General features: G+C 42.6%; 1 protein-coding gene and 2 long non-coding RNA genes across 3 annotated transcripts in view; 1 reads left to right on the top strand and 2 right to left on the bottom strand.

Moving 5' to 3' along the window:
• The window catches only part of LOC122765314, an 81,416-nt gene extending 80,573 nt beyond the window's left edge, over nucleotides 1–843 (bottom strand). The window contains exon 1 of the long non-coding RNA XR_006359957.1: nucleotides 783–843. This is a non-coding gene — a long non-coding RNA (uncharacterized LOC122765314). The remainder of the gene's footprint in view (nucleotides 1–782) is intronic.
• LOC122765313 (zinc finger protein GLI2-like) overlaps nucleotides 1–11,971 on the top strand; it is a 50,892-nt gene extending 38,921 nt beyond the window's left edge. The window contains exons 6-14 of the mRNA XM_044019492.1: nucleotides 797–998; nucleotides 1,225–1,411; nucleotides 1,505–1,615; nucleotides 3,618–3,758; nucleotides 5,516–5,665; nucleotides 6,407–6,571; nucleotides 7,047–7,325; nucleotides 8,801–9,149; nucleotides 9,267–11,971. Coding sequence (XP_043875427.1) covers nucleotides 797–998; nucleotides 1,225–1,411; nucleotides 1,505–1,615; nucleotides 3,618–3,758; nucleotides 5,516–5,665; nucleotides 6,407–6,571; nucleotides 7,047–7,325; nucleotides 8,801–9,149; nucleotides 9,267–11,302 — 3,620 coding nt within the window. The 3' untranslated portion in view covers nucleotides 11,303–11,971. The remainder of the gene's footprint in view (nucleotides 1–796; nucleotides 999–1,224; nucleotides 1,412–1,504; nucleotides 1,616–3,617; nucleotides 3,759–5,515; nucleotides 5,666–6,406; nucleotides 6,572–7,046; nucleotides 7,326–8,800; nucleotides 9,150–9,266) is intronic.
• On the bottom strand, nucleotides 901–25,212 carry LOC122765315. Its single transcript, XR_006359958.1, has 4 exons — nucleotides 25,116–25,212; nucleotides 14,632–14,675; nucleotides 1,268–1,399; nucleotides 901–978 (listed from the first exon to the last, which is right to left on the bottom strand). It is a non-coding gene; the product is annotated as an uncharacterized LOC122765315 (long non-coding RNA).
• Between the last annotated feature and the right edge of the window lie 361 nt (nucleotides 25,213–25,573).

The raw sequence follows: 25,573 nt of genomic DNA on the forward strand, positions 1-25,573 counted from the left end.
ACGAGCGGTAGAATTATACCACCGAAAGCCTCCAAACTCCCTGCGTTTCAAGTCATCTCTTATCAATTATTTATTAGAGAAAACATTAGTACAAGTAAGTTTTTCCACTAAGACATGTGTTGTTTTGTTCTAGTGAGCTGCAGAGGCTTCCTGGGATTGATTTCCAACCCCTCTCATTTCAAAGTGCTGCAAATATTGACCGTTTAGTGCCGTATTAATTTGACATGATTTGTTTTCATTAATTAGTTGTAGTTACTATATAATCAAAGGTTTCCAGGTAGATATCATGTTCAAAATTACCATTGTAATATATGCTATATTAATGACACTGTTTTCATTGATGGACAGAGTGGACAAACCAAACTGAGGCTCCAGAGACTGTTTTAAATGTAGATACATGTATATTTAACACTGCAACTCTCCCACACTAAAGTCCATAGAGAAAACCAGTGATTTTAGATCACAGGGACACAGGAGCTGCTGGTCTATGCTGCCTCGTGTGGTCAGTTTGTGTCACTGAGTTAAATCTGAATGAAAGGATTTCAAACACAGAGACACAAAATAAGACCTCTGAAATTAGTGATGGAGGTGGCAGTGGATCAACAACTCCTGTGTGCTGTGACGTTAAATCGATGATTTTCTCTATGGGGTTTGGTGTGGGTGAGTGAGTGGTTTACAAACTACAGTTTCCTTCTGGAAAAGTCTGTCTCACAGTGACACGTGAACATGTTCTTACGGTATTGTAGACTCAGTTTTAGAGTGTGATGCATTCAATGACCCACCTGTGTGTCCACAGTGTCTCGGTTCTCCAGTCCCAGACTGACGCCCCGGCTGAGCAGGAAACGGGCTCTGTCCATCTCGCCGCTGTCCGACGCCAGCATCGACCTCCAGACGATGATCCGCACCTCGCCCAACTCGTTGGTGGCTTACATCAACAACTCTCGCTCCAGCTCCGCAGCCAGCAGCTCGTACGGACACCTGTCGGTCGGAGGACTCAGGTAAATGCAGCGCAGTTTCCGTAATTATTGTCACCTAGTTGCTTCACTCCTGGCTTTGCTCCTTAATCCTCCATTACTTTCCTTATTCCCCACCTTAATACCTTTCCTCACTAAATCCTCATTTTCTTTCCTTAGCTGCCTCCTCGTTTTATCCCAACTCTGTGAAACACCGATTTAAATTATCTTTGTGACATTATTTTTTTCCCCTTTTCACCTCCTTCTCCAGCCCGTCCTTCCCCTTCCCTCACCCCATCAACCCCATGGCGTACCAGCAGCTCCTCTCACAGCAGCGGGGCCTCAGCGCCTTCGGTCACACACCGCCACTCATCCAGGCTCCGCCCACGGCCTTCTCGAGCCGCCAGCCGAGCCTCGGCCTCTCATCCCTGACCTCCAACAGCGACCTAACACCAAAGGTGAACACAAGGAAGCTCATAAGGGTCTAGTTCCACCAAATATTTGTAATGTTTATTAAGAGTATAAATGCTCTTTTCTTCTTCTGTCCTCAGAACCCGAGCAGCGACTCGGTCGTCAGCAGCACAGTTGACCCCATGATCACCAAACGGTCAAAGGTCAAGAGTGAAGTAGATGGACTCAGGCCTTTATCACCATGTTCACCGGTAAGAGAAATACAAATCCAATAATAGGGTTTTTTGGAAGTAAAAAATTTGAGTTTTTCTGGAAGAGGGAACATTGAAAATAAAAACTTGGAAACTTTTGAAAGGCTTCTTAGGAGTTTAACATTAGGTACTTTTTGTTCGGGAAAAATAAAATGTATTAATAAAAAGTATTTGTAGAGACAGAAATGGTTTGTAGTTTTGGTTAATGATAATGTTTAATTTAGAAAGAGGTGTTTTTTCCAGGAAGTAAGGATGTTTCTTAAAAATGAGGACCTTTTAAAAGAGTCAGGACATTTCTTAAAAAGGCAGACGTCACTGAACGTGACAACTTTTAGATGGGAAACAACATTTTCTGCATTATTTCTGCATTATCTGAGAAAGAAAACTAAACATTATAGAGTCAGAGCATTTTCGTAACGTTACGACCTTATTTGAATTGCAAATGGGAAACTTTTTGATAATGAAGGCATGTCGTAAAAATTTTGGAAGGTGTTTGTGTGTTGTTGAGTGTGTGTCCTGCTGTACGATGTGTGTGTGTTGTTGAGTGTGTGTCCTGCTGTACGGTGTGTGTTGTTGAGTGTGTCCCCTGCTGTACGGTGTGGTGTGACTCTCGGCCCCAGGGAGCCTCAGCCTCCTCCTGACCCCCTTGTAAAATATGTCTCAGATAAAGAAAAACTCCACATGATAAGAGGTTTGCATCCATTTATTTGCTCGCTCCTGCTCCTCCCCCTTCGCTCACCCCCTCTCTCTCTCTCTCTTGCTCTCCCTCGCCACTGTAAACTGTGCCAGAGCACTTCATTTTCATGAAATATTGGCCGGGCTTTATTGTCATCTGAGGAGCCTTTTTTCTCTCCCTTTTGACAAATTTGCGGCTGCGCTCCGATAGCGAGGCAGGTTTGGTTTTGATGCATGGGGACGGTGGTGTGCGCAGTCGTCTTGGGGCCACCAGAATTGATGAAGATAGTGTGCGTGGGGCAGAGACAAACATGCTGCAGTCAGCATGTTGTGTGTGTGTGTGTGTGTGTGTGCGTGTGCGCGTGTGTGGATGAGCACAGGAAGCCGGGGTGGGACACACCGTGTGTCAGTTTCTGTCTCAAACCAACCGTCTTTGTTTCTGTCATCGTAAAGACAAATTAGTGAATTAGGAACTTTAGAAAATTAAGTAATATTCTATGAAATCAAGACGGTACCTTTGGAAAACTCTTGTGAAAAGTTGGAATAACCATTTAAAATGTGAAAAAGCACATTTTAAAAGGTGAAAACTGTAATGTTTGGGGTGAAGGACTATACAAGCCTCTGAAATTAACTGAAAGAGAGGGCATTTTTGAAAAGTATGAAAAGGTGGAATAAGATTTAAGAAATTTACAAAAAAATTTTTTAAAGTAAGCATACAAGTTTTTGGGAAAGTCTAAAATAAGATTTTGGAAAGCTAGAAACACCTTTTTGGAAACTAAGAGACTTTTGGGGAAACCTTTTCTTCCTATTTTTTATTTATAGATGAGATGTAAAACTGTTGCCACCTGAGGAGTGCTCCCCCTGCAGTCTGACCTCTCATCATCCAAAAACCCATTGTGGTTTCTGTGCCTTTGGTTCGTCTAAATTCACGCCGTCTAATGACAAGCATGAGGCCGGAGCTGTAAACTCCAGTCACGTGTGTGTATTTGTGGTGGAAGTTGTCAAAACAAACTCAGTTCCATCCTCTAACTGTGGCAGAGGCGTGATGGAGTGTGTATGCACTGCAATCTGTAATTTAGTGTCTCTGGTGTTCACAGGAGGTAAAACACACGAACAAACAGCTGACGATGATTCCTAACAGCTGGATCTGAGCCTGTAAACTCTTCCACATGTGCTCAGAACAAACACGTCCTGCGAGGATGAGAACTTTATGCAAATCAGAAGCAAAAAAAAAAAGAAAAACTAATGGGACAAATTAAGTTAACTGTCAGGGTTTTTGATCTGTGTAACGTATGCTCTCTCTCTCTCTCTCTCTCTCTCTCCACAGAACCACCACGGCAGCTTGTTGGACCTGAAGGATGACGTGGACCGGGACGAGTGCAAACAGGAGCCTGAGGCCGTTTACGAAACCAACTGCCACTGGGAAGGCTGCAGCAAAGAGTACGACACGCAGGACCAGCTGGTGCATGTAAGCAGAATCGAAACAGCCTTTTTACTAACGCAAAAAAAAAAAACATACGGTCAATCTGGGGGAATTACATAAAATAATCTGTCTCTAACTGGCCACAATGGAACACTGTCCATGCCTGGACTTATAGGAGAGGAAAGTTTTTAAAACAAGATTATTCATGGTATTTAGTTCTCATCAGGTGTCTGATCACATGAGGGTTTGTACTTGATATTAGGATAACACTCCAAGATTCTCTGCTTACATTCAACTCTTGCAGATACATGTTTTGAGGTAAGCCAGTCTGTTTTAGGCTTTATGATCGGACCTCACAACCATCATTAGTTCGCTTTTTTCCCCTCTCATCGCAACAAGCACAGTCTTGGTTAAAAGGTTCTCAAGAATTCCTGGCTTCCACTGGAGCACAGAGAGAAAAGAAGGAGCAGGGCAAGGGGAGGATTAGTGAGGGTCTGTGGGGATCAGGTTTTGGAGGGGGCCTGCTGTCCATCATTCATTAAACTCTGATTCTTCTTTCCATCTGAAGAAAAGTTCACATGAAGCATTGTGCGGCCGCCGCTTCACCTCTGCCAGTGTTTACAGTCTTCTTAAGCAGCTATGTGTGGCATTTGTAAACAACGGCGTTTCATCGTCGACGTACTTCTGATGCTTTGAAGTGATTCCTGTAAACAAACGAGGCTGCGGTCGGGATAATTGTGAGCAGTGTTGTTGCAGCGCTATTGTTTTCTACAAATTAAAGCCACGTTTCCCATAAACTCCATCACTTCCTGGCAGAACACCGCTGCTTTTTTCCCCTCATAGATTTAAATAAACATCTACAGGAACAGTGCCATCTCGTTTTTCTCTCTGTACGGTGATTTCTTTAAGTGGTTGTAAAGACAGACCCATGCTAGTCGTTTCCCTCCACTTCCAGAATTTATGCCAAAATAATCTAAAAAAACAAGTCAAGTCCAGCTTCATTTGTATTAAATATGAGATTGTCCAAGCTGGAAAAGAAAGCTGCTCAACATATTTAAATAAAAAAAATTAATTCTGGACACTGACAAGAACAAATTTATGAGAGATGTAATGTTTTGCACCAAAAAAAACATCACAAAGAAGAAAATGTGCAGCTACTTGTGTTATCCTGTTATATTGTTAGAATTTAGTATTTTAGAATTTCTATATCGCTACATTTTATTATATTTACGCATTTGAGAGTGATTATTTGTTAATCATTACGCTTTGCACAAACGGTCCGGCATAAATTAAGCCTGATTTGATTTGAAAATTGTGATATTGAGCTTTTAAAAACTGTATTTTCATAATAGTTACGGCAAGTTAATTTACTGTACATCCCAACATTCCTTTATATGTATGAGGAAAAAAAAGATAGCACCAGTATCACAAAAGAAAAGTGCATGTAGATGGTTCTGCTTAGATCTAAAACAAATATTCTGATTGTACTGGCAGATTTTATCACTTTAAGACAATAAAACTTTCAGAAAAACTAATTAAAAGTGATATTTTTTACTTTGTGCAGGACTTTTTTTTATTTCCCTCTCTTCATTTGGGCGATGTAAAGAAAATCCGCCGGCCTAATTAGTCGGACTGTAACGCTTTCCTCTGCTGCAGCCGCTCCTCTGAGATTTCCTCTGATAAGATGGATTTCTACAGAAAAATCCAGCTGAGAGCAACATGAGAGCCTCTTAGTGGACAACTCTACCCACAAACACACTCATTTCTCTCTGCACGTGTGTGTGTGTGTGTGTGTCCCACAGCACATCAATAATGACCACATCCATGGAGAGAAGAAGGAGTTTGTGTGCCGCTGGGAGGAGTGTTCGCGGGAGCAGAAGCCCTTCAAAGCTCAGTACATGCTGGTGGTTCACATGCGCCGGCACACGGGAGAGAAACCACACAAGTGCACGGTGGGTAACGGATGGCCTCACCGCCCCCGCGGGCCCCGCAGCGGGCTCCTGGGAGGCCGTCAGTTCACACTCTCTAAACACTGCATGCGTTTGTGTACAACCATACACAAAATAGTGTAGATAAAACATACAAGACACAAAAAGACACATCCTTGAGGATTTATTTCTTCTATAACTCATGCAAAGGCCTGAAATTTGGACATATAGTTCACAATTAAACCCTTCAAAGTGTTAAAGGTATATGTATTTCACTGAATTCTATTATCAAATCAAAAATAATTGAAAAAGTAGTAGATTTACAGTTTTTGTTCATAAAGTTTAGAGTGAAATAAGCGCATGACATTAACAAAATGTAGTTAACTGTGACTGTAACTCTCTGAAATGAAGGACATTTATGTTTATAAGATTTGCTTTGCTGGACTTGGTTAACAAAAAAAAATGAAAACCATGAGTTTGAATTCACCTGCTGTGAGTTAAGTTTGCGCGTCACAAACAGACCACACATTAGAAACTCTTTGAAAACAAACTGGTTCATCTCAAGGGGTTTACCCTCATAAATAAATGTGTCGTAAACTTTTGCTTGTGATACAGTGTATCAGCTCACAACATGACAATGGAGTCAAACTTTCTGTAAAACGTCCTGTTCACACATCTCAGACCATACTTATTTTTATGTAGACACCGTTCTTCAAATGCTAAAACAGACCAATATTTTCTGTTTTCTCTTCTGATCCTCTGCAGTTCGAGGGCTGCTCCAAGGCCTACTCCCGGCTGGAGAATCTAAAAACCCATCTGCGCTCACACACTGGCGAGAAACCATACGTCTGTGAACATGAAGGATGCAACAAAGCCTTCTCCAATGCCTCGGACCGAGCCAAACATCAGAACCGGACCCACTCCAATGAGGTATAAAGACACACAGTCCTTCCTGAAACCTCACACAGACTCACACAGAGACATTTTCCCCGGATGACAAATGACAGAGCGACAGCAGTTCACCCTCGTCTGCAGTGAACGGTGGCCCAAATTTCCTTTACACAGATAATTAGACTTTATGTGGCCCTGCCTCTGCACAGGTGTCGACCATAGTGTTAGTGCGTCGTTTCATTGCTCTCGTGTGTGTGTCTGCTTAGATGCTCATGAGTAAATAATGAGGTGTAGACATAATGAGCACAGCGGCCCACAATACCCGGCCCACAGAGGGGGACCACCTGCGGATGGCGAATGGAAAAATGAAACCTGGAAGCGTTTCAGAAACCTCGCCGCTTATCCATCAGTGTGGGAATTCACCGCCACAGCGAGAACGAATGAAGACAGCCACATTCTCATATTCTCGTACCACACACCAACATTTACCATGACTGTCTCTTTTTACCTGCAGAAACCTTATGTGTGTAAGATCCCGGGCTGTACCAAGCGATACACTGACCCCAGCTCGCTCAGGAAGCACGTTAAAACGGTCCACGGTCCCGAAGCACACGTCACCAAGAAGCAGCGCAGTGACCTGCCGCCCAGGCCGCCGGCGCCCAGAGAGAACGGCGAGAACGAGACGGGGCCCAGAGAGAGAATGCAGAGAGAGGACAAAATAACAGACAACGGCTCCCCCAGAGGCATGGAAGACTACCTGCATGTCAAATCCATCAAGACGGAAAACTCAGTGGTAAGATTGGAAGCTTGATGAGGTTTACACTAACAGCTGGAACATAGGTCATCTCTGTCTCCTAACCTTGTCTTTTGCTTGACCGTCTTCATTTCTCTCCCTTTTCTGACTTCCCTCATGGACAGACGTTACTGAGGTGAGCTCACCTGTGGCTTATTATTCCTTCTTCCACCATTTTACAACATCTTTCACCATCTTTACCTCATCATAATCGTCAGTTTCACACAAATGAGGATTAAAACGAAGGAAGAGGGAAAAAAAGACATCAGAACTCTGAAGTCCTCTTTGTAGTTTCTGCATTCCGTGTCCACAGAGGGTTACGAATGTGTTCAGGGTCACATGTACTTGCCCAATTCATACTAAAATTATGAGCCACATCAGTCTGGCATTCCATTCCACGATGTTGTTGAACCTGTAGAATGTGCAGTGGACATGCATGGTCCATGTCAAGGACACAATGGTAACGTAATTATTGTGGCAAGGCAAACTTTTTGTTTTTTATTTACCTATGGTACTTGCTCAAGTAAGACTTTGTTACATTGCAACATTTTTATATTATTTGTGATATAAACAAGATTTGTTTGTTGGTGATAGTTTGTTACTCATACTGAAGAAACAGGGATCCACTGGCTAACATCTATCACAAAGACCCCAGAGACCATGTACGTCACTTTTCCTGTACGCAGGCAGTTTAAACCTACAGTGGAGACCAATCAAACAGCCGTCAGAGAGCCTGAACATGATAAAAGCCACTCCAGGATTAATATTCAAACACTGGGAATTGGCTCTGCTGCTCTGTGCAAACTGGGCTGGCTATCAAGCTGTGATCAAGACAGCTTTTTAGCAGTGAATATATTAGAGGGAGAGAGGAAAGTGAAGCTGGGCAGAGCGGATTCCAAAAGAATTCACACTACTAGCACTACTATTGTGCTTAAAACACGAGAAATGCAGGGAGTAATACCAGAGTAACAAAAATTTAAAAAATGTTGTGCAGTCTGTAGAAATATACACTTTGATGGCTATTGACAGAAAGTCTAACAAATACAAATCAAGAGTGCAAAGCAAAGCTTCACACTCACCTAAATGTTGACAAAGCCTCCGCCCTCAGAGTTGAGGTTTTTGGTGGAAGAAATGTGATCACATCTCGTGATGATTGGCCTGGCACTCTGGCTCGGGCTCAAGGAGTCTTTCATCCTGCCCATTTCAAATTCACAGACAGAATAAGGCAGTCTGTAATCTGTGCTGCACCCCCACCTCTTCACCCCATCCTCAAAAAACACACACTCATTATTTACAATTAAGCTGGGGGAGGATAAAAGACTGAGTGATTCACTGTTCTTCATGCCATGTTAACCACTGCTCCATTTTTGTTCTGTTAAAGAAACAAACTGTTGTTTTATCTGCTTTTCTCACACGCTTTCATATTGTTCTCTTTCTTTCTTCCTTTTTCCATATTCTTATATTTCTCCATTCAGATGTATCAGTCCAGCCCTGGCGGTCAGTCATCATGTAGCAGCGAACCATCACCACTTGGCAGTGCCACCAACAATGACAGTGGAGTAGAAATGGCGGGACACAGTGGGGGAAGCCTGGGGGACCTCAGCACCCTGGATGAGCTGCCCTTCGTGGAGTCCTTGAGCTTTGAAGATTCCACCGGCGGAGTCGCAGTGGTGGGTCTGCACTTTCGAAAGCAGCTTGGCACAAGCCAGCTCCTGGAGCATCTGAAGAAAGAGAGGCTGAAGACAGTGAGGGACTCGTGCCGGTGGACCAACAACCCAACACCCCTGGTCCTCGGCACCAAGCTCCCACCCATACCAGCAAGCGGTAAGATGTTTATGATGCTCGAATAATTTTTTTGGCCATTTTGGAGGCAGAAGGAAACCCACATGTTGAGTTGGTGCAGTTGTTGAGAAATCATTGTTATCATCTGTTCATTCACAGGGTCCCTCCTGGAGAGTCCAAGTCTGGGTGGTGGTCCGGTGTCCTTCCCTGGTTCAGGCTTGGGTAAGCTGAGCTCTGGTAAATCAACTCTGCTAGACAACCTCTCCGAGCGCCGAGACAGCACCTCCAGCACCCTGAGCTCAGTTTACACCCTCAGCCGCCGCTCCTCGGGCATCTCCCCCTGCTACTCCAGTCGGCGCTCAAGCCAATCGTCACAGTTTGGTGCCAACCGCCCCAGCAATCTCAGCTCCGCCGATTCTTATGACCCAATCTCTGCAGACATCTCACGACGCTCCAGTCAGACCAGCCAGTGCGGGGGAACCAGTGGAGCAGAAGGTTTCAGATCAGGGGGACTACCAAGTCCCCTCAGCCTGACACCAGCCCAGCACTACCACCTCAAGGTCAAATACGCAGCTGCTACTGGTGGTGCACCACCCACACCACTTCCATACATTGACCAAATCTATCAGAATACCCACATAGGCCCACACGGAGACCCTTCTACCAAGAAAGTCTTTCCTTCCAGGCAGTATAGCAGCTACAACACAAGGAGTTTGATGCCCCATGAAGTCCCGTCTAACATCCCCCGCCGAGCCAGTGACCCTGTGAGACGGGTGACGGCAGATTCTCTCAGCCACTCACAAATGCAGCGCTACAACAGCATAGGAGCGCTTTACGGAGGGGCGACCATGCAGCCCCACCCACCTCCTGCATCAGAAAGACAAAATTTATGCCAGCAAGGCTGTCTGCGACCAGATGGTCTCCACCACCACCCTTTTATTGTACGACCACCCAGAATTACTGAGAATGTCACTATGGAGGCAATAACAGGTAACATACCTGAGGAAGAACCAATGCTGCCTGATTTCAACACCAGTCAACATGAGTTCCAAGGAAACCCCAATATCCAGCAGCTGCCAGTGAGACGCAGGGCTGTCGTGAATTCCAACATCAACCTGCTGACTCCTAACGTGAGTCCAGGGCAACAGCAGCAGCATTGTTCCTCTTCACCACGGGACAATAGGACAGACTGCTCCAACTCTTTGGATGTTGATGAGCAAAGTTCCAGGGTACTGGTCAGAGGGAACCTCACAGTCCTCCAGCAAAACCAGAACTTTGGATCCTTTTACAATTATCTTGGCTCCAACCAGCAGATGATTCAAAACCTGGTCAACACAGCACAACAGAGCAAACTGCGAAATTCCCAACCTGGACCAAACTGCTTCCAGCAGTCGTCAAATCTCAATGAAACTATAAGCTCTCCATGTCAGTTCAATGGAGGTGTCAGTTCATATGACAAGAACGGTAACACCTATCCAACTTGTAGCATTAACATTAGCATGCTAAGCCCCAGCTGCAAACAGGAGCCAGTTGACATGTACTTCACTGATGCAGGATTTCAGCCCATGCAAGTCAAAATTGAGGAATGTGAGAGATCCATCATGATTTCTAATCAGCAGAATTGCAATATTACCTCCCAGAATTCTTTGAAAACTAACAATGAGAGCCACCTGCAGCCAAAGCCATCAACAAAGCCCAATTCTCTCAACAGGCACCATTCAGGGCCAAAGTTGATGGAGCAAACGAGATGCCAAAATAATGCTAACCCAGGACTTCACTGTGGCAACAACTCCAATGACAATGTCATGTTCTACACGGGACAGATTCAAGTGTTTGAGCCAATCAGTAACTTAAACCATGATGTTTCTCCTGTTGCAAACGTGCCTCCTTTTGGAAATGACAAAGTGTCAGGTGACAACCAAGCATCCAAGACTGTAGACTGTGACGCAGAGCTGGAACAAGCACAGATAGACTTTGATAGCATGCTTGATGACGGCGATCACTCCAGCCTGATGTCAGGAACCTTGAGTCCAGGCCTGCTCCTGTCCCGGAGTTCCTCTCGCCTGACAACACCCAGGAACTCAGTTACATTGCCCTCGGTGCCAGCGGGGACAGGAAACATGGCCATAGGGGACATGGGTTCACTGCTGAGTGCATTGGCAGAGGAGAGCAAGTTCTTCAACTTGATGTCTTAGCCACATGTCACAGAAACATCTTTGGATAGGACAGTATTTGCAGATGTCCATATGCACAATAAACATTCAACCACAGACTAAAAGTGAAGAGACAATGTGCCAAAAAAAACCTCTGCAGTGTGTGAATCCTGTTTTCTTGTACAGTCTCATTTGTTAATTATTTAAAATGGCAATTTTTCTATCTTTTTTAGAAGCCTTATCTTTGTTTTGTGTTTCTACCTTGTATGTAAAGAACAAAATTCAGTTGTACAGACCTGCAGTAAGATCAAGTGCCTCGCTCAGCCAAAACGTTGTAGTCATTAAGTCGTCTTTAAATTACTACATTTAAAAGGGATAGTTCAGTTTTTTATTTTTTAGTGCATGATTGGACTAAAAACCAGCCTGAGGTTTGCTCTCCATTAAACCTGGCTGTTTAATCTATGTCAGTTTAAGTCTATGATATCTTAAGAATATGTTCACATCCTTATCTCTCTGTAAGACAGACTTTTCATCACAAACATCACAGCAACACAAGTTTGCAAACCACTCACTCTTCCACACAAACCCCATATAGAAAATGATGTTATGATACGTTATCTCATAGCCTAAAACTATGAGATAAATGATGAGAAGTGATTTTAGCATCACAGCACACGGGAGTTGCTGATCCACTGCTGCCTCCATCACTAAATTCAAATATATTATTTTGTGTTTGAAATTCTTTATATGAATTCACCTCAGTGACACAAAGCAGCAGTTAGACCTGCTTAGCTAAAATCACAGATTTTTCTGCTGGAAAACTCTTTCTAATAACAAGATAAACAGTGAACATATTCTTAAGACATGACAGACTTAAGTTGACAAAGGTTTTCGCTGACTAAGGGTCGTACCAAGTGGCTTAAATCTGTCACTGCTGGCAGATTTGTTTTCAATTAGACAAAAAATTCTGAAATATCCCTCTTTAATATGTAATTGCCACAACATAATTGCCTGATACGCACATTATTTGGAATGTATCACCATGGCCCACTTGTTTGAGACGTTCCACACTGTAAATGACTTGAGCTCAGCTTCATTTGGTCACGGCGCTCACTTCTGCTGGAGGAGAAAACTGTTTAATCACAACCTTTCTCTCTCCATTAGCTCAGCATTTCAAGTTTACAGTCATTATCTGATGGCTGATTAACTGTGACATCTCAGTGTCAAGCAGCAGAGGCATGATGTGTGACTGGAATTATGAACCCATGCACTGAGGAAAAAAAAAAAATATATAAAAAATCTTTAGTGCTTCTGCAGCCAGATCAGCTCTGGATTTTTCTTGTTTGTACATTATTGCACCCTTTTTTGTCCTACTGTAAATGTAAATATAATTTGTACATTTTCTAAAAAATAAATACACTATTGATTTTTTTTTATAGAAATATCATTTTCGTTGTCCCTTGTGGTTTCTTTTTTATTCAAATAGTTGACAACAACAGAGCCAGTTGAGAGAAAGTTATTCAAACAAAATAAACTGAACACACAATTTATCATTGACTACAAGAAGTTACATACATAATCTTCCACCTTATGGGTAACACGTACGACACATGCCCCATGATAACAATAATACCTCGTAATGGGGATTCTGCGATACAGAATTTTTTCTGAGATTACAGAATTCATTGCTGTCAGGCGGCATCCTACTGTCAACTTCTGCTTACAGTACAAGTACCACCGCTAGGATTTATGAGGCTTGTGAGTCAAACTGACAAGAAATCTGTTTGGATCACTCACTCATATTCTACCACTTTATCCTCCACAGGTCACCAGTCTATCACAGGACCAAATATGAAGACAAACAACAATTTTCTCTCACACTCATGGTCAATTTAAAGTGTCAAATGTACCTAATCCCCAACTCTGTATGTTTTTGGACTGTGGGAGGAAACTGGAGAACCCGGAGAAAACCCCCACACACAGGGAGAACATGCAAACACCATGCAGAAAGACCCTTGCTCCAAACGGGTCGTAACTTGTATGATTATCCATCCATCATCTACCACTTCCACCTGAGGGTCGCAGGGGGTGCTGTGCCAATCTCAGCTGACATAGGGCGATAGGCAGGGTACACCCTGGACAGTTCCCCAGTCCATCGCAGGGCCTTGTACGATTAATCGCAGGCGTAAATGAAAGTGTGTTCTCTTTGTGTGGCTTCATCTCGGGAGAAAATATTATTATTCATCAGTCCATCTCTTTATCCAGGAGGAGTGTTGATCGCTTCAATAATTCAACAACAAAACTTTTGTCTTTGAACCATTTGCTGACAACGCACTTTCCTTAAACCTTTCTTGTTGAATGTCAGACAAAGGTGCGTGCGCACACACACACACACACACACACACACACACACACACGTTGTTAAAGACGCTGTACGACCTCTCCGTTTCTGCCGTGCAGCTTTGAAATAACTTCCTCTGACCTCGTCCTACCTCGCTGGCTTGAGTAAGCTTGACATAATGTAAATCCTCACTCGGAAGCTGATGAAACAGGACGCTAACAGGAGGGGAAAAGACGAGACGGCGTGCGGAGCGACCACTGCTGCGGCAGTTAGCCCGTGTGTACTTCAATATTAGCTGTGACAGAGCGGCCCAGAGGACGCCGCTGCTGAAACCACATAAAACACAGCGGCAGAGAGGAGGCGAGAGGTTCCGGGGGACACAGCACTGAGCGTTCGCCAGAGGAACAAATGATTTTAGCCTGTCAGGGAATTCAGCGGAGGACACGTTTGATCTGGAGTCTGTGATTGCTTTTGCCACTGGAATTCCTTATTCTGTCTGAGATGTGAAGTGGGAGAGAAAAATAGCCTCAGGCTGTGAAATTCAACCAGGCCCCAAACAAGAGGAGCAGATAAGATCACGCAGCGCCTGCATCGTCACTTACTGATGGAGATAAGCCAGAGGGAAAGATGAAAGGTGGTTTCAGCGTGTTTATGGATTATGAATGTTATTATTCTAAGTTATAAATGAAGACATTTGAGTCATGAAAATGTGATCAGCTCAAATTGGAAGATTTTAAAGGGCACAGAATAATAATTTGCCATTTGAGGAGGAACTCACATTAATTCTTGCTGTTGTTTGACACTGAGGATTACACTCATATTGGGTATTTAAGTCACGCTGTTAGTAGGTATTTAATAAAGTGATAACAAGGAAGAAGAAGAGCAGGGGCTCGGGAGAAATATTTGGGTTTTTATAAACAGTTTTCTAAAAGGTCTAGTCGAGAAAACAAAAATAAAAATCATTTCTTCCTGAGTGCAGAAATAAATTTAGGATAACACCATGATGATGCAGTGTCAGAGGTTAACATACCTTCTCCTGCAGACGTCTGTGAACCCCTCTCCTCATGTATGCCTCTAGGAAAGCCAAAAAAAAAAGATTAATCAGAAATATCAGAAACCAGGTCATAGTATCTGTGAAAATGTAAAATGTAAATCTAAATTATTCTGGTAAAGTCATAATGTAAAAGGTCTCCAATAAGCATTATATGTTACCATGCTTCATGGTTTGTCATGGTTTGTGATTAAATATTTTTGAACAATAATAATCATATATAGTCTTTTTGTAGGACATTTTGGTCATGGAGACTTTTTAAAGCGGTTATAAGAGAGTAATGACTCGTCTGAGAGGCTCCTCCACTGATCACCTCAGGTTGGTGAAGGGTTTTACGACATGGACTCGTGGTGAGGGCAGTAAACACAACCTTCTGCCGGGCGTTTAAAGACCACTGGAGGAATGTGTTTTACAGCGAGCGCGGCGTTCTCCAGCGTCTCCCTGGGTTTAGAGATTCAAACCCTCAACACAGCGACACAAACACAAGGTCAACAGAAGTTTACAGAATCAGCCTTAATTCAAATACTTAACTTGTTAAATTTGACATTTTTCTTTGACGAGCACAACTTTATCGTGCTCATTGGCTGAGCGGCTAACCCCGCCCACTACTTTACTGGAGCCACATCATGGTCACATGTTTGGCATGAAACTGTGTTTTCTGTAAAGACAGTGAACAACTACTAGACAAAGGGAACGGCACGTTTTAACCTTAAATGTGCCTGATGCACGTGGAGGTGCTGACCACTTTCATTAGAATTCTTTTTTTTTAAAATGGTGTCCTCTGGACGACCCCGCCCACCTTGCTCTGTGAGGTCAGAATGCAAAGCCTCCACGACTGTAACGATCACCGTGATGATGTGATATGAAAAGTGACGAGTCGTCCGATCACAGCTGTGACAAACGTGCTCTGACGTGAAGGAGACTCTTCTTCTCGCTGCGACCTCTGTCGCCCTCTGTCTTCCTCCCTGTCCATGACACCACATCACATTAGCGCAGCTCGGCGGCATATTATTGCATCGTTATTGCTCATGTGACAGTCTAACGGTCCCTCCTCCTGCTCCTGGTGTCAGTGCAGATGATGGATAGCGCTCGGCGCTCATTCATTTCTATTAGACTAATATTCAAATCCCCTCCAGAGTTCAGCCGCCGCCTCCCACCGCTGGATTTTAATTCATGAAGCAATTTCAGAGGTTTGTGGTCAAACTGGCAGCTGAGGAGTATGTCAGTCTGAGTTTGTATCCGCACACATCAGGAAGAATTGAATCACACTGTGAAATGCACAAACAATACACCGACAAGACATTTTTACTTGTTTTAAAATAAAAAACAGTCACAAAAGGATATCTTAAGAATATGTACACTGCTTTATCTACCTGTCAGACAGATGTTTCCAACAAGAACTCAAGTTTATAAACAACTCACTCTCCCACACCAAAATCCATAGAGCTAATCAGTGATTTTAGCTCACTGGGACACAGGAGCTGCTGGTCTACTGCTGCCTCGTGTGGTCACTTTGTGTCACTGAGGTCAATCTGAACAAAAGATTTCATGACAAAATAAGACATTTTTAATTTACTGATGGAGGCAGCAGTGGACCAGACAACTCCTGTGTCCTGTGATATAAAATCACTGATCACTTTCTCTACAGACTGGTGTGGGAGAGTGAGTAGTTTTACAAACTTCAGTTTCCTGTTGTAAAGGTCTGTTGTTGTGTAGGTTGTTAGCTCATCTAGGATGCTCAGTTTGAATTATTTCAAAGTAGTTAAAACTGCTGGAGTGTGGAAATGTTCAGGTGTGCACAGCCATGTGACTCAATCAGCTGTTTAAGATTCATCAGGAGGATTCCTTGTATCTGTGTCTGTAGGATTTTGGTCCACAGCTTCTCTCAGGTCCAGAGAAATAATGGATTTTTTTTTTTTTCCACGGGTGGCCTCTGTGGGATTTATGTATTATTAAAGGTGCAGCTCTGCTCATTTCAATAGGGCCACCTCCGTGTCAGGAGCAAGCACTGGGGGCCATCATGTCAACGCCTGCGCAATATTAACTAAGACCTACTGAATAATCATCATCCTCAAAAACTGAGGTCACCACTGCCACAAAGTCCGGTATGGTCCTTTAAAGTGACATTCAGCACTCGACGGTGTGTTATTGGTGCCACTGAAGGAGCAGAGAGCTGGCCAATCATCGGCGAGGCCTTCGGTGTCATGAACTAATACGACATACATATTCATGATATGTTCCCATGCAAAATAACAGCTGTTTTTCAACAACGTGCCATCTGTCTGAGGGACTCTGCCATATTAGCAGCTCATCACGGTGTGAAAAAAAACCAACAACAACAACTGTGTGGGTCATTATCCCACCATAACACACACACACCTGCCTGTGTGTGCTCCTGCACTGGCAGAAGTTCAGGATCTTCTTGCTTAAGAACGTTTAGAGAGAAGAAGACAAGGAATCAAACCTGCAACCTTTGAGGTACAGGATTTACAACAGAAATTTCAGACTTTCTCAGTGTAAAAGGAAAAAAACGAGGATTTTAGCTTGAACTTCACAGACTATATAAAATCAGATTACAGGATTAAATCAAACAAATGCCTCATAGGTTCTTCAGCCAACAACCTGTAAAGGGTCATTCAAAATTCACGTATTTCTGTTGGAATAATTTGATTAGAAATCAAACTTTGAAATATTTATATATATATAAAACTTCACTGTACTTCACTAGACTAGACTCGTGTTTAGGGCTGAAACAATTACTCGATTAATCAATTATTAATAGATTATTAAATGAATCGTCAACTACTTTGAGTGTCTTTAAGGAATTAAAACAAGTTTTATGATTTTTTTAGCTTCTTAAATGTAAATATGTTCTGGTTTCTTTGCTCCATAGCACAAAGAAATCATTAAAACTGGATAATTTTTGGTTTTTGGACAAAAACAGGACATTTTTAGCACGTCGTCCTTTCCAGGTTTGAGAAACACTGATCAACATTTTATGCACCAAACGATTACTCAATTAATCGAGAAATGACAGATTACTCAATTATAAAAATACTCGTCTTTTTGAGGGAAAAGTTGTCAAGAGTCACTCAAGGTCACAGTACTCCATTATTCTAGATCTGACCTCAAAAACTGAGCTAATGAAGACCTTGTGGCACAGCCCAAAGCTCCCAAACAAAGCAGGAACATTACTGTTTTTGAGATAAAGTTGAGAAAAAGTTTCAGATTCAACTTTTCTCTGGTTTTGTCGGAGCAAAGGGAGGAGGAGTTGTGTCGAGGTGGGTTAAATCTCTCCAGCTGAGGAGGGCGTCAGAGTTTCTGCGAGTCACGGATCCCAGTGGCAGCTCAGGGAGGTCAGCGCCACCATCTCGCTGCTCACTGGGGCCCCCTCAGGTTCTGGGCTCTCAGGAGGTTTTTGGAGGACGGAGGTCCTCATTAAAACCTCCTGTCACTCTGCCCTCTTCCTCCTCATTGCCCAGTCCACCTTCTCTGAGGAGCCGCAGCACTAAGCGTATGCTGCGACCGTGCAGGTGTCAAACAGCAGGTGTCTGCCGCCGACAGCTGTGGCGTTCTGATGAGAACGCACAGGAAGAACCACAAAAAATATTTAAGTTTCTAACTGTTCATCAACTCAATCTGTTTCTTTCTATTGATTATAACAAGGGACTCAGTTTATCTGGGAGCAAAATACTACATTTTACACGTAAACCTGTTTAAGATTTTTGATAAATTTGCCTGAAAATTCACATTTTACCTCAAAACAACAATATATTATATTGTTATAACAGTTCACAGACATGTGATATGAAGGACGTCTGCTTTTACTTTGGTGTAATCTCCTGAATCCAATTTAGTGTCAAGTAGTTTGACAACTCAAACTACTGAAAAACAACTTTCTATTAAAAATAAAAGATATTCAGCAAGGAAACTTTCAAAAATAGTTCGGTGTATCAGACCAGAATCAAAAAAACTAATTGCTAGGAAACGAAAGTTTTAATAATATGTTTTAATAGTTATTCTTTGTGCTGCTGTGTCATTTTGATCAGTCCTACCTCCGGTAAGTTCTACCTGTGACCCGTGGTAGGTCACATGAAACGCCTCGTTGTTGCTATGACGTTCCAGACAGAAGCACAAAAGGAGAATTTAAACTAAACTCAGATATTTTGGAGCAAAAAAACACAAAATGTAATCAAAAGAATTTGTGTAATCAGGAAATCACACAATACATACACAGTAAAATAGTACGTGTACACATATGTCAGATAAACATAAAAGGAGCCCTGGAAATGTCCTTTCTTATCTTCTGAATATTTTTTAAAACTTGTTTATTTTAAAGTTCAAGCGGCCGTGACCTTCCATGAGTCCAAGTGAACGTTTGAGTCTCTCGAAGCTGCCGACACTGAGACATAAAAAATCAAGAGTACTAAGTCAAAACATGAAATTATTTAAGTGTGAACAGCATGGTTTGGTGATTTAAGATGTTGTTTCACACAAGCAACAAGTAAACACCTGAACCTGAGGTGCAGCCATCGTTCATTTGGAAGAGAAGATTTATGTCTTAACTTTGGCCCTGGACTTTGAACATTTATTTATTCACTTATTTCATTTTCCCTGTCGAGAAAGGTGTTTTATTTTTTAGTATCCAGAGAAAACAGGTTCTCCTCGAGGGCAGTTCATTTCTTCTCTCCGTTTCAAAGTCAAGAAGCCAAAAAGGCGAGAGAACAAAAGCAGCTCTGTGTTACGGTTCACTGAGTGTTTGTCTTTGAGTTTACCCTCCTCCTCCTCCTCCTCCATCCTCACTATTAAATCAGAACAGACTGTGTGTGAATTTTCACCATGAATCATAAATGCCTGCTTCTCTCCTCAGAGTTAATCAGCGAGGAGAAAGTTGACACACCTTGTTCTGGTGGGGAACACAAAGAGAAGATGAAACATTCAACACCTGATGCAACACTGAGTTAAGTTTGTTCAGGTGAGAAGGTAAAAGCCTGATTATTCTTCCTCCACCTCCTCTCTCCGGAGGACGGGCTGTTTTCTTTACAAGGCGGCAAACGCTGCATCATTTTCCACTGCAATTAATTGGGAGGCCCTGATGGCGAAGGCGGAGCGCCGGTGCCAGTCCTGTGTAAGGTTCTGGCACCTTCAGCCGCTCACTCGCTCGCTCGCTCTCTCACTCTCTGGAAAGACTTAACAGGACACGGCTCAGAGTCGTTCTCTTCTTCTGACATAATCCTTTACGAATCGGCTCTCCTCGCTGGCTGCAAACATTGAAGCAAAAAAAGGAAGTCATGCTGCGACGACCGTTGAGGTTAACGACCCGACGTGAAGTCAAAGTTAGTAGGAATAAAACAAACACATCTGCCCTCCCTCTCTCCACAGCTCCATATTACAGTCCGTTTATGCAAAGCGTGCCTCGGCCTGTCAGCAGCTAATCATTAAAAGGATGATCGATGGTGTTTATTTTCTGATGATGGAACGCAACCCCCTGCCTGATGATAATTGTAATAAAAAGGACAGATCAAGCCGCCAAAGTTATTAAATTATTATACCATAATTTGCATTAATCCCGGCTGTGGAGATGTAGAAGTGAAAGTGTGTGTGTGTGGGGGGGGTGACAGAGGCTCAGTGACGGCTTGTTAGCGGGAGAGTCCACCTTGAAACGCTCCCATGCCCTTGGCCCCCCGCAGATCCTAAGAACATAACGATACAGCCAACGTCATTCAACAGAGAAGACAGACAGGTTTGGTAGCTAATTGTGAAGTCTACATGTCCATTTTTACCATCATAGTTTGTTTCTGTGATGCATTTACACAAATTAGGACGATTTAAAGTCATACTTGAGGTTTTTTGTATTGTGGTGACTGGGCTGCGAGCACCCCCTGCTGCTGAGATCCAGCCCTAGACATGGAGGCCCACTCTCAGTCACCCTAAGAACAAGTTCACGTCTTTATCTCACTTGAACCACAGAAACTCAAGTTTGTAAACCACTCACTCTGCCACACCAAAGGCCATAGAGAAAATCAGTGATTTTAGCTCGCGGGACACGGATGTAGCTGCTGGTCTACTGCTGCCTCGTGTGGTCACTTTGTGTCATTGAGGTCAATCTGAACAAAGAATTTTAAACACAGAATGGACAAAATAGCACATTTGAACTTACTGATGGAGGCAGCAGTGGATCAATAACTCCTGTGTGCTGTGATGTTAAAATCACTGATTTTATCTATGGACTTTGGTTTGGGAGAATAACCAGCCATATTTTCACAGAGAGTGAGCCTCTGTGTCTCCGCAGCAGGACTCGCTCACAAATCAGTCAACACTGACCGTGTCATTCGTTAAAAAGAGTATCACTTTATCTGTGCAATAAGCGTAACCATGATATTGCAATAAGTGAGTGTAACACAGTACTTCTCCTCTGGGACTCCGTCATTGTTAACACATGTTCACACGGTGTGAAACCCTCATGCTGTTTGGGTTTGAAGTTTCTCAGAGACTCTCTGTGAATCAAGAGAAACGGGGAATTCTCCACATTCATGAATTCCTCTGGTGCTCTGCACTTAAAAGCAGCGCAGCCCCATTAGCCGCTGCCCTCGTTTTTTCCCTCCACTCTTTATTTTCTTCTCCCTCGCCGCTGCTTCTTTGGAGTCCAGCTGGATCCCGACCAGAAGCTGCCGCTTCCTTCGAGACCCCTTAAAAAAAATAAATAAATAAATAAAAGAGGACGGAGATGTCAGGGCAAAGCGAGGCTAAAGTCCTCGGCTCTGCTAATGAACACGGCTCGACTCTGATGTTCAAGGATTCAGCATCAGGTTCTGCAGCGCATGTGGACCGATGCACGGACTCCTTCAAATACAAAGACCTGACTGAGAAATCCACAACATTTGTGCTTAATGCACTGATGAAAATCTAAAAACTCACTCTCAGTTTGGATTATTTACAGCTTTTAGAGGAAAAACTGATGGGGACGTTCATCCACCTGTAAAGGTGATTAATAATATTGCATGTAATATGCATGTAAATATTTTTTAAAACAGCACATTCAAAAAAGAAATATAGTGGCTTTTTCATTTTTCCAGAATAAAGTGAGTGCGATGATCACTGCGGTGATTCAGTTCAGCTCCAAATATCACGTAACACAGACGTGAGCTATGATGATCATGTCAGTGATTTATTGAGATTCATTAAAATCCATTTTCTATAAACGTACAAGGCTGAAAATAAATTGAAATGTTTCATCCCCAGAAACAAAACTAGCAACTGTGAAATGAATAAGTAACGTTAGGCTGGCTCTAATCGACTCGACAACAACCCTACAAAAATATTCAGATGAATGAAGTCTGACAGTCGTCAGTGAAACAGAAGCTAACACGCACACAGTGTTAGTGGATTTCACAGCTGTGAGCCGTAGTTGAAACTTGAACATATGCTGCTGCTGCTGCTGCTGCTGCGTCCCACGAGGCTGAGAAACGACAAAAAACCACCAAACATTTTCAACAAAACAGAGTCGGGGGGACTCACAGGGGCATCCTGAGTTCAGAGCACATGGGTTTTTACAGAGGCCGATCAGCGCCAAACACTAGACAACAACATAAATCCTCTCTTTTTTAGATTCTCTGAGGAAAAAATATCTCATTTCCACAGTAAATAAAAACATAATCACTGCTTCATTCTGAGCCAACGGCTGACATCAACTTGTTTTTCTTACCTCCTCGACGCCTTCTGCCCACATTTTAGTCCATTTGTTTCCTGTTTCCGTGACTATTTTACCCACATAAACAGCTCACACTAATGTTTCCATGACTTTATTGACTCAACAGCTCGTCGCACCCTTTACTGACAATAATACAGGTCAGATGTTTCTGCTGCTGTACATTCACTTTTGGATTGTTGCTGATGAAGATCAGGTGTTATAGCTGAAAGCTACCTGCATGTTCCCTCCCTCTGACACCTGACTGTCCTTCACACTCAACTTCCTCATCAACAGGTGACAAGTCCCTCAGCAGCTCTGAAGCACCCTCTACTGGCACCAAATGCAACAACATCATCACTTCATAAACTAAACAACCCGTGTTAAAAACACAATATCTGACTGGACTTGTAGTATTTGTAATACTTAATGTCCTTTTTATTGTTAATATTTCCTGGTGTTTATAATGAATCTTTAATTCATACTTTTACTACTGTAGTAATTCCACAGGTTCCCCTGTAGTGGGACTGATAAAGGATTATTGTCAGTTACTGCAATCATCATCACATTATCATGAAACTGAAGTTTTTTGCTGAAACAAGGTTTTCATACTGGAGAAAATGCAAATGTTTCATCTGGATTAAAATTATCCTATAAGATTATGCCTTCCATTTTATTTTAGTCCCTTTTTCCCCTAAATCCCTGGATTAACATATTTGATATTGTTTTATTTGACTAATTTAATGATATTTTGTTACTTTAAATCATCAATTAGCTTGTTATATAAATATTTTCTTGTTTATTTGCTCTTCTATGACAGTAAACTGGAGACCTTTAGCTTGTTTGTTGTCTTTTTCAAGTTTAAGAGACACTAATCATTCATTTTATGACAAATTTATGGGGCTACTGAACGGTTGATAAAGAAAGTCAAATGAATTGATCAATAGTCAAAGTCCTAGTTTCTGCCAAAAACCTCTGAAGGTTTGATTCAAATTAAACCTGAGATTTGATGACATGATCTAGTCAGTTTTAAAGATTAATCTAACCCTGGATTGAAACTGAGAGTCAGATGAGTTGTGATTTGCTGTCACGTCTGTCTGGTTTGTTGTCAGAAAGCAGCGGCAGAGTGAAGACGGAGGCCGCTGTGCTGAATTCTGTTCTGTTAAATAATCACGATGAATAATGAAGATGTGAGCAGGCCTGGCAGATCGGGCCTCCTGGGCGGACATTTAGTGTCAACCTGACAGGTCTCAGTGCAGCTCGGGGACGAGAGGGGGATGAAGTTGTCTCCATATTAAGCAGGCAGATTAGACCCGTTAAACGGAGGGCAGCGTGGCGAGGTGGCGAGCATGGACCTCCGGGGTCTGCATCTCATCAGGTGAGCCTGAGGGCGGAGGTAGTGAGGAGGAGGAAGAAGGGGGAGGAGTGGGGCGGCCCGGCCTCTGGCCCGCCTCCACCACACCTCACGTCTTCTGCATCCACAAAACGGGAACTGACCCCACGCTTCTGCCAGCCTCCGCCGCAGCTAAGCCTTCCCGTCATGCACAGGAGCCACAGCGAGTTCCCATGAGCCTCCGCTCGCTCCCCGCCATCTGCCGTGATTTATAGAAAACGGCCGATGATTTATGGGCCAGTCATCTCACAATGAAGTTGTTCTCTTTCATTTGAGCGACCTCCCGACCTCGCCGCCACTCGCAGCCAGGTTGGGGGAAATGTGCGCTAATCATACACTATGAGGGCTTTCAAATGGGAGGAGGTGGGTGGGAGGAGGAGGAGGAGGTGGTGGAGGAGGAGAGGAGGTAGAGGGCTTTAATGAAATTAATTTTCAACAGTGTGTGCATACTGATGAAACAGGCAGGGCCTCTGCAACGACACGTGGCCACCGCTGAGAGACGCTTACCGAGCTCAAGGTCTGACGGCGGCGAGGACGACTCACCGCCAACACTGTCCTCACGCCCCGCTTTGATCTGAGAATCAAACGCCCCATTAGGAGCGAGTGATCCAAGGAATGTGTTCAAAGATTCATCCAGAGAGTGTGTGATCACCAATGAGGCCTGAACACTTCAGCAGAGAGACAAAGACTGGAGTCTTCATTTCTACGTCCACAGAAAAACAATCGAAGTGAAACAAGTCTGATAAGAAAATGAGAACGATTGACTTCACAGATTTCTGTGTCCACACAAATCACATCAACGCAAAATAAATCAGATCATTTTCCAGAGTTTGATTCTAATCTCTTTTTACTCGAGCGTGAGAAAAACAAAACAAAATTTCTTAAAACATTTACCTGTACTTATATGTATATTCTCTGAATTTTAAATGCAAATTTTCATAGATAAAAGGACATTTTTGCATTATTTTGGTGCTTTTGAGGTAAAAGACCTGCACTCTGCTTCCATCCACTGTTTTTAATTGCTAAATATGGAACATACGACATGTTTTTATTTAAATATTTGACTCAATAATTTTAATATTTATTGGAAATAAACAAGAGGCTATTTTGGTTTTATTGTAGCTATGTATTATGCTCATTATTGTTTTTATATTATTACCAGAGTTTGGCCTGTCATTTATTGCAAAAATACAGCTTGTAGATAGTTAATTTAAAAATAATTGGATGTTCAAATTCTACAGTTAAGATACATATTTAATATTTAGTAAAATAGGATTTCTAGTTATTTTAAAGTGTGTTTTTGGATCTTTGAAGAATAAACAACATTTATAGTCAGAAACATTAAAACCAAAATAATATGTGTATGTTTATGACCATCTGTACCTGGTAGCAGACTGTGTCCATCTGTCCTTCTGTCTCTCTGTGGGTGACAGAGCAAATCCAGCTTGACCTCGTCACAGGTTCAATTCCCTGCTGCAGTGTCCTTAAGCAGATTTAATCTAGAAAGAATAATCAATAAATCAAGACCAGAGGAGAGTGACCAGAGAGATTCAAAACACTGAATTTTGAATCTGAAATTTACATTTTTAATTTTCTGAATTCAGTAAACCAGTCATCTCTGTACTGTAGCTGCAGCAGCAAAATAGAACATATAATAGATCCTGGTATATCAAATGGTGAGGGCGCCATCTAGTGGTAAATACATCTTATCAGCATGAATTTAAGTTGTGATAGTCTGTCTATAAATTGTATATGTGTTATTATTAGTAGTAATTGAATTCTTTAAATGAATATTATAAAATAAGAATCACTGAATGACATGTTCTAATGCCAAATAAATT

This window comes from Solea senegalensis, linkage group LG2 (assembly GCF_019176455.1).
Source record: "Solea senegalensis isolate Sse05_10M linkage group LG2, IFAPA_SoseM_1, whole genome shotgun sequence".
Classification (NCBI taxonomy): Eukaryota; Metazoa; Chordata; class Actinopteri; order Pleuronectiformes; family Soleidae; genus Solea; species Solea senegalensis.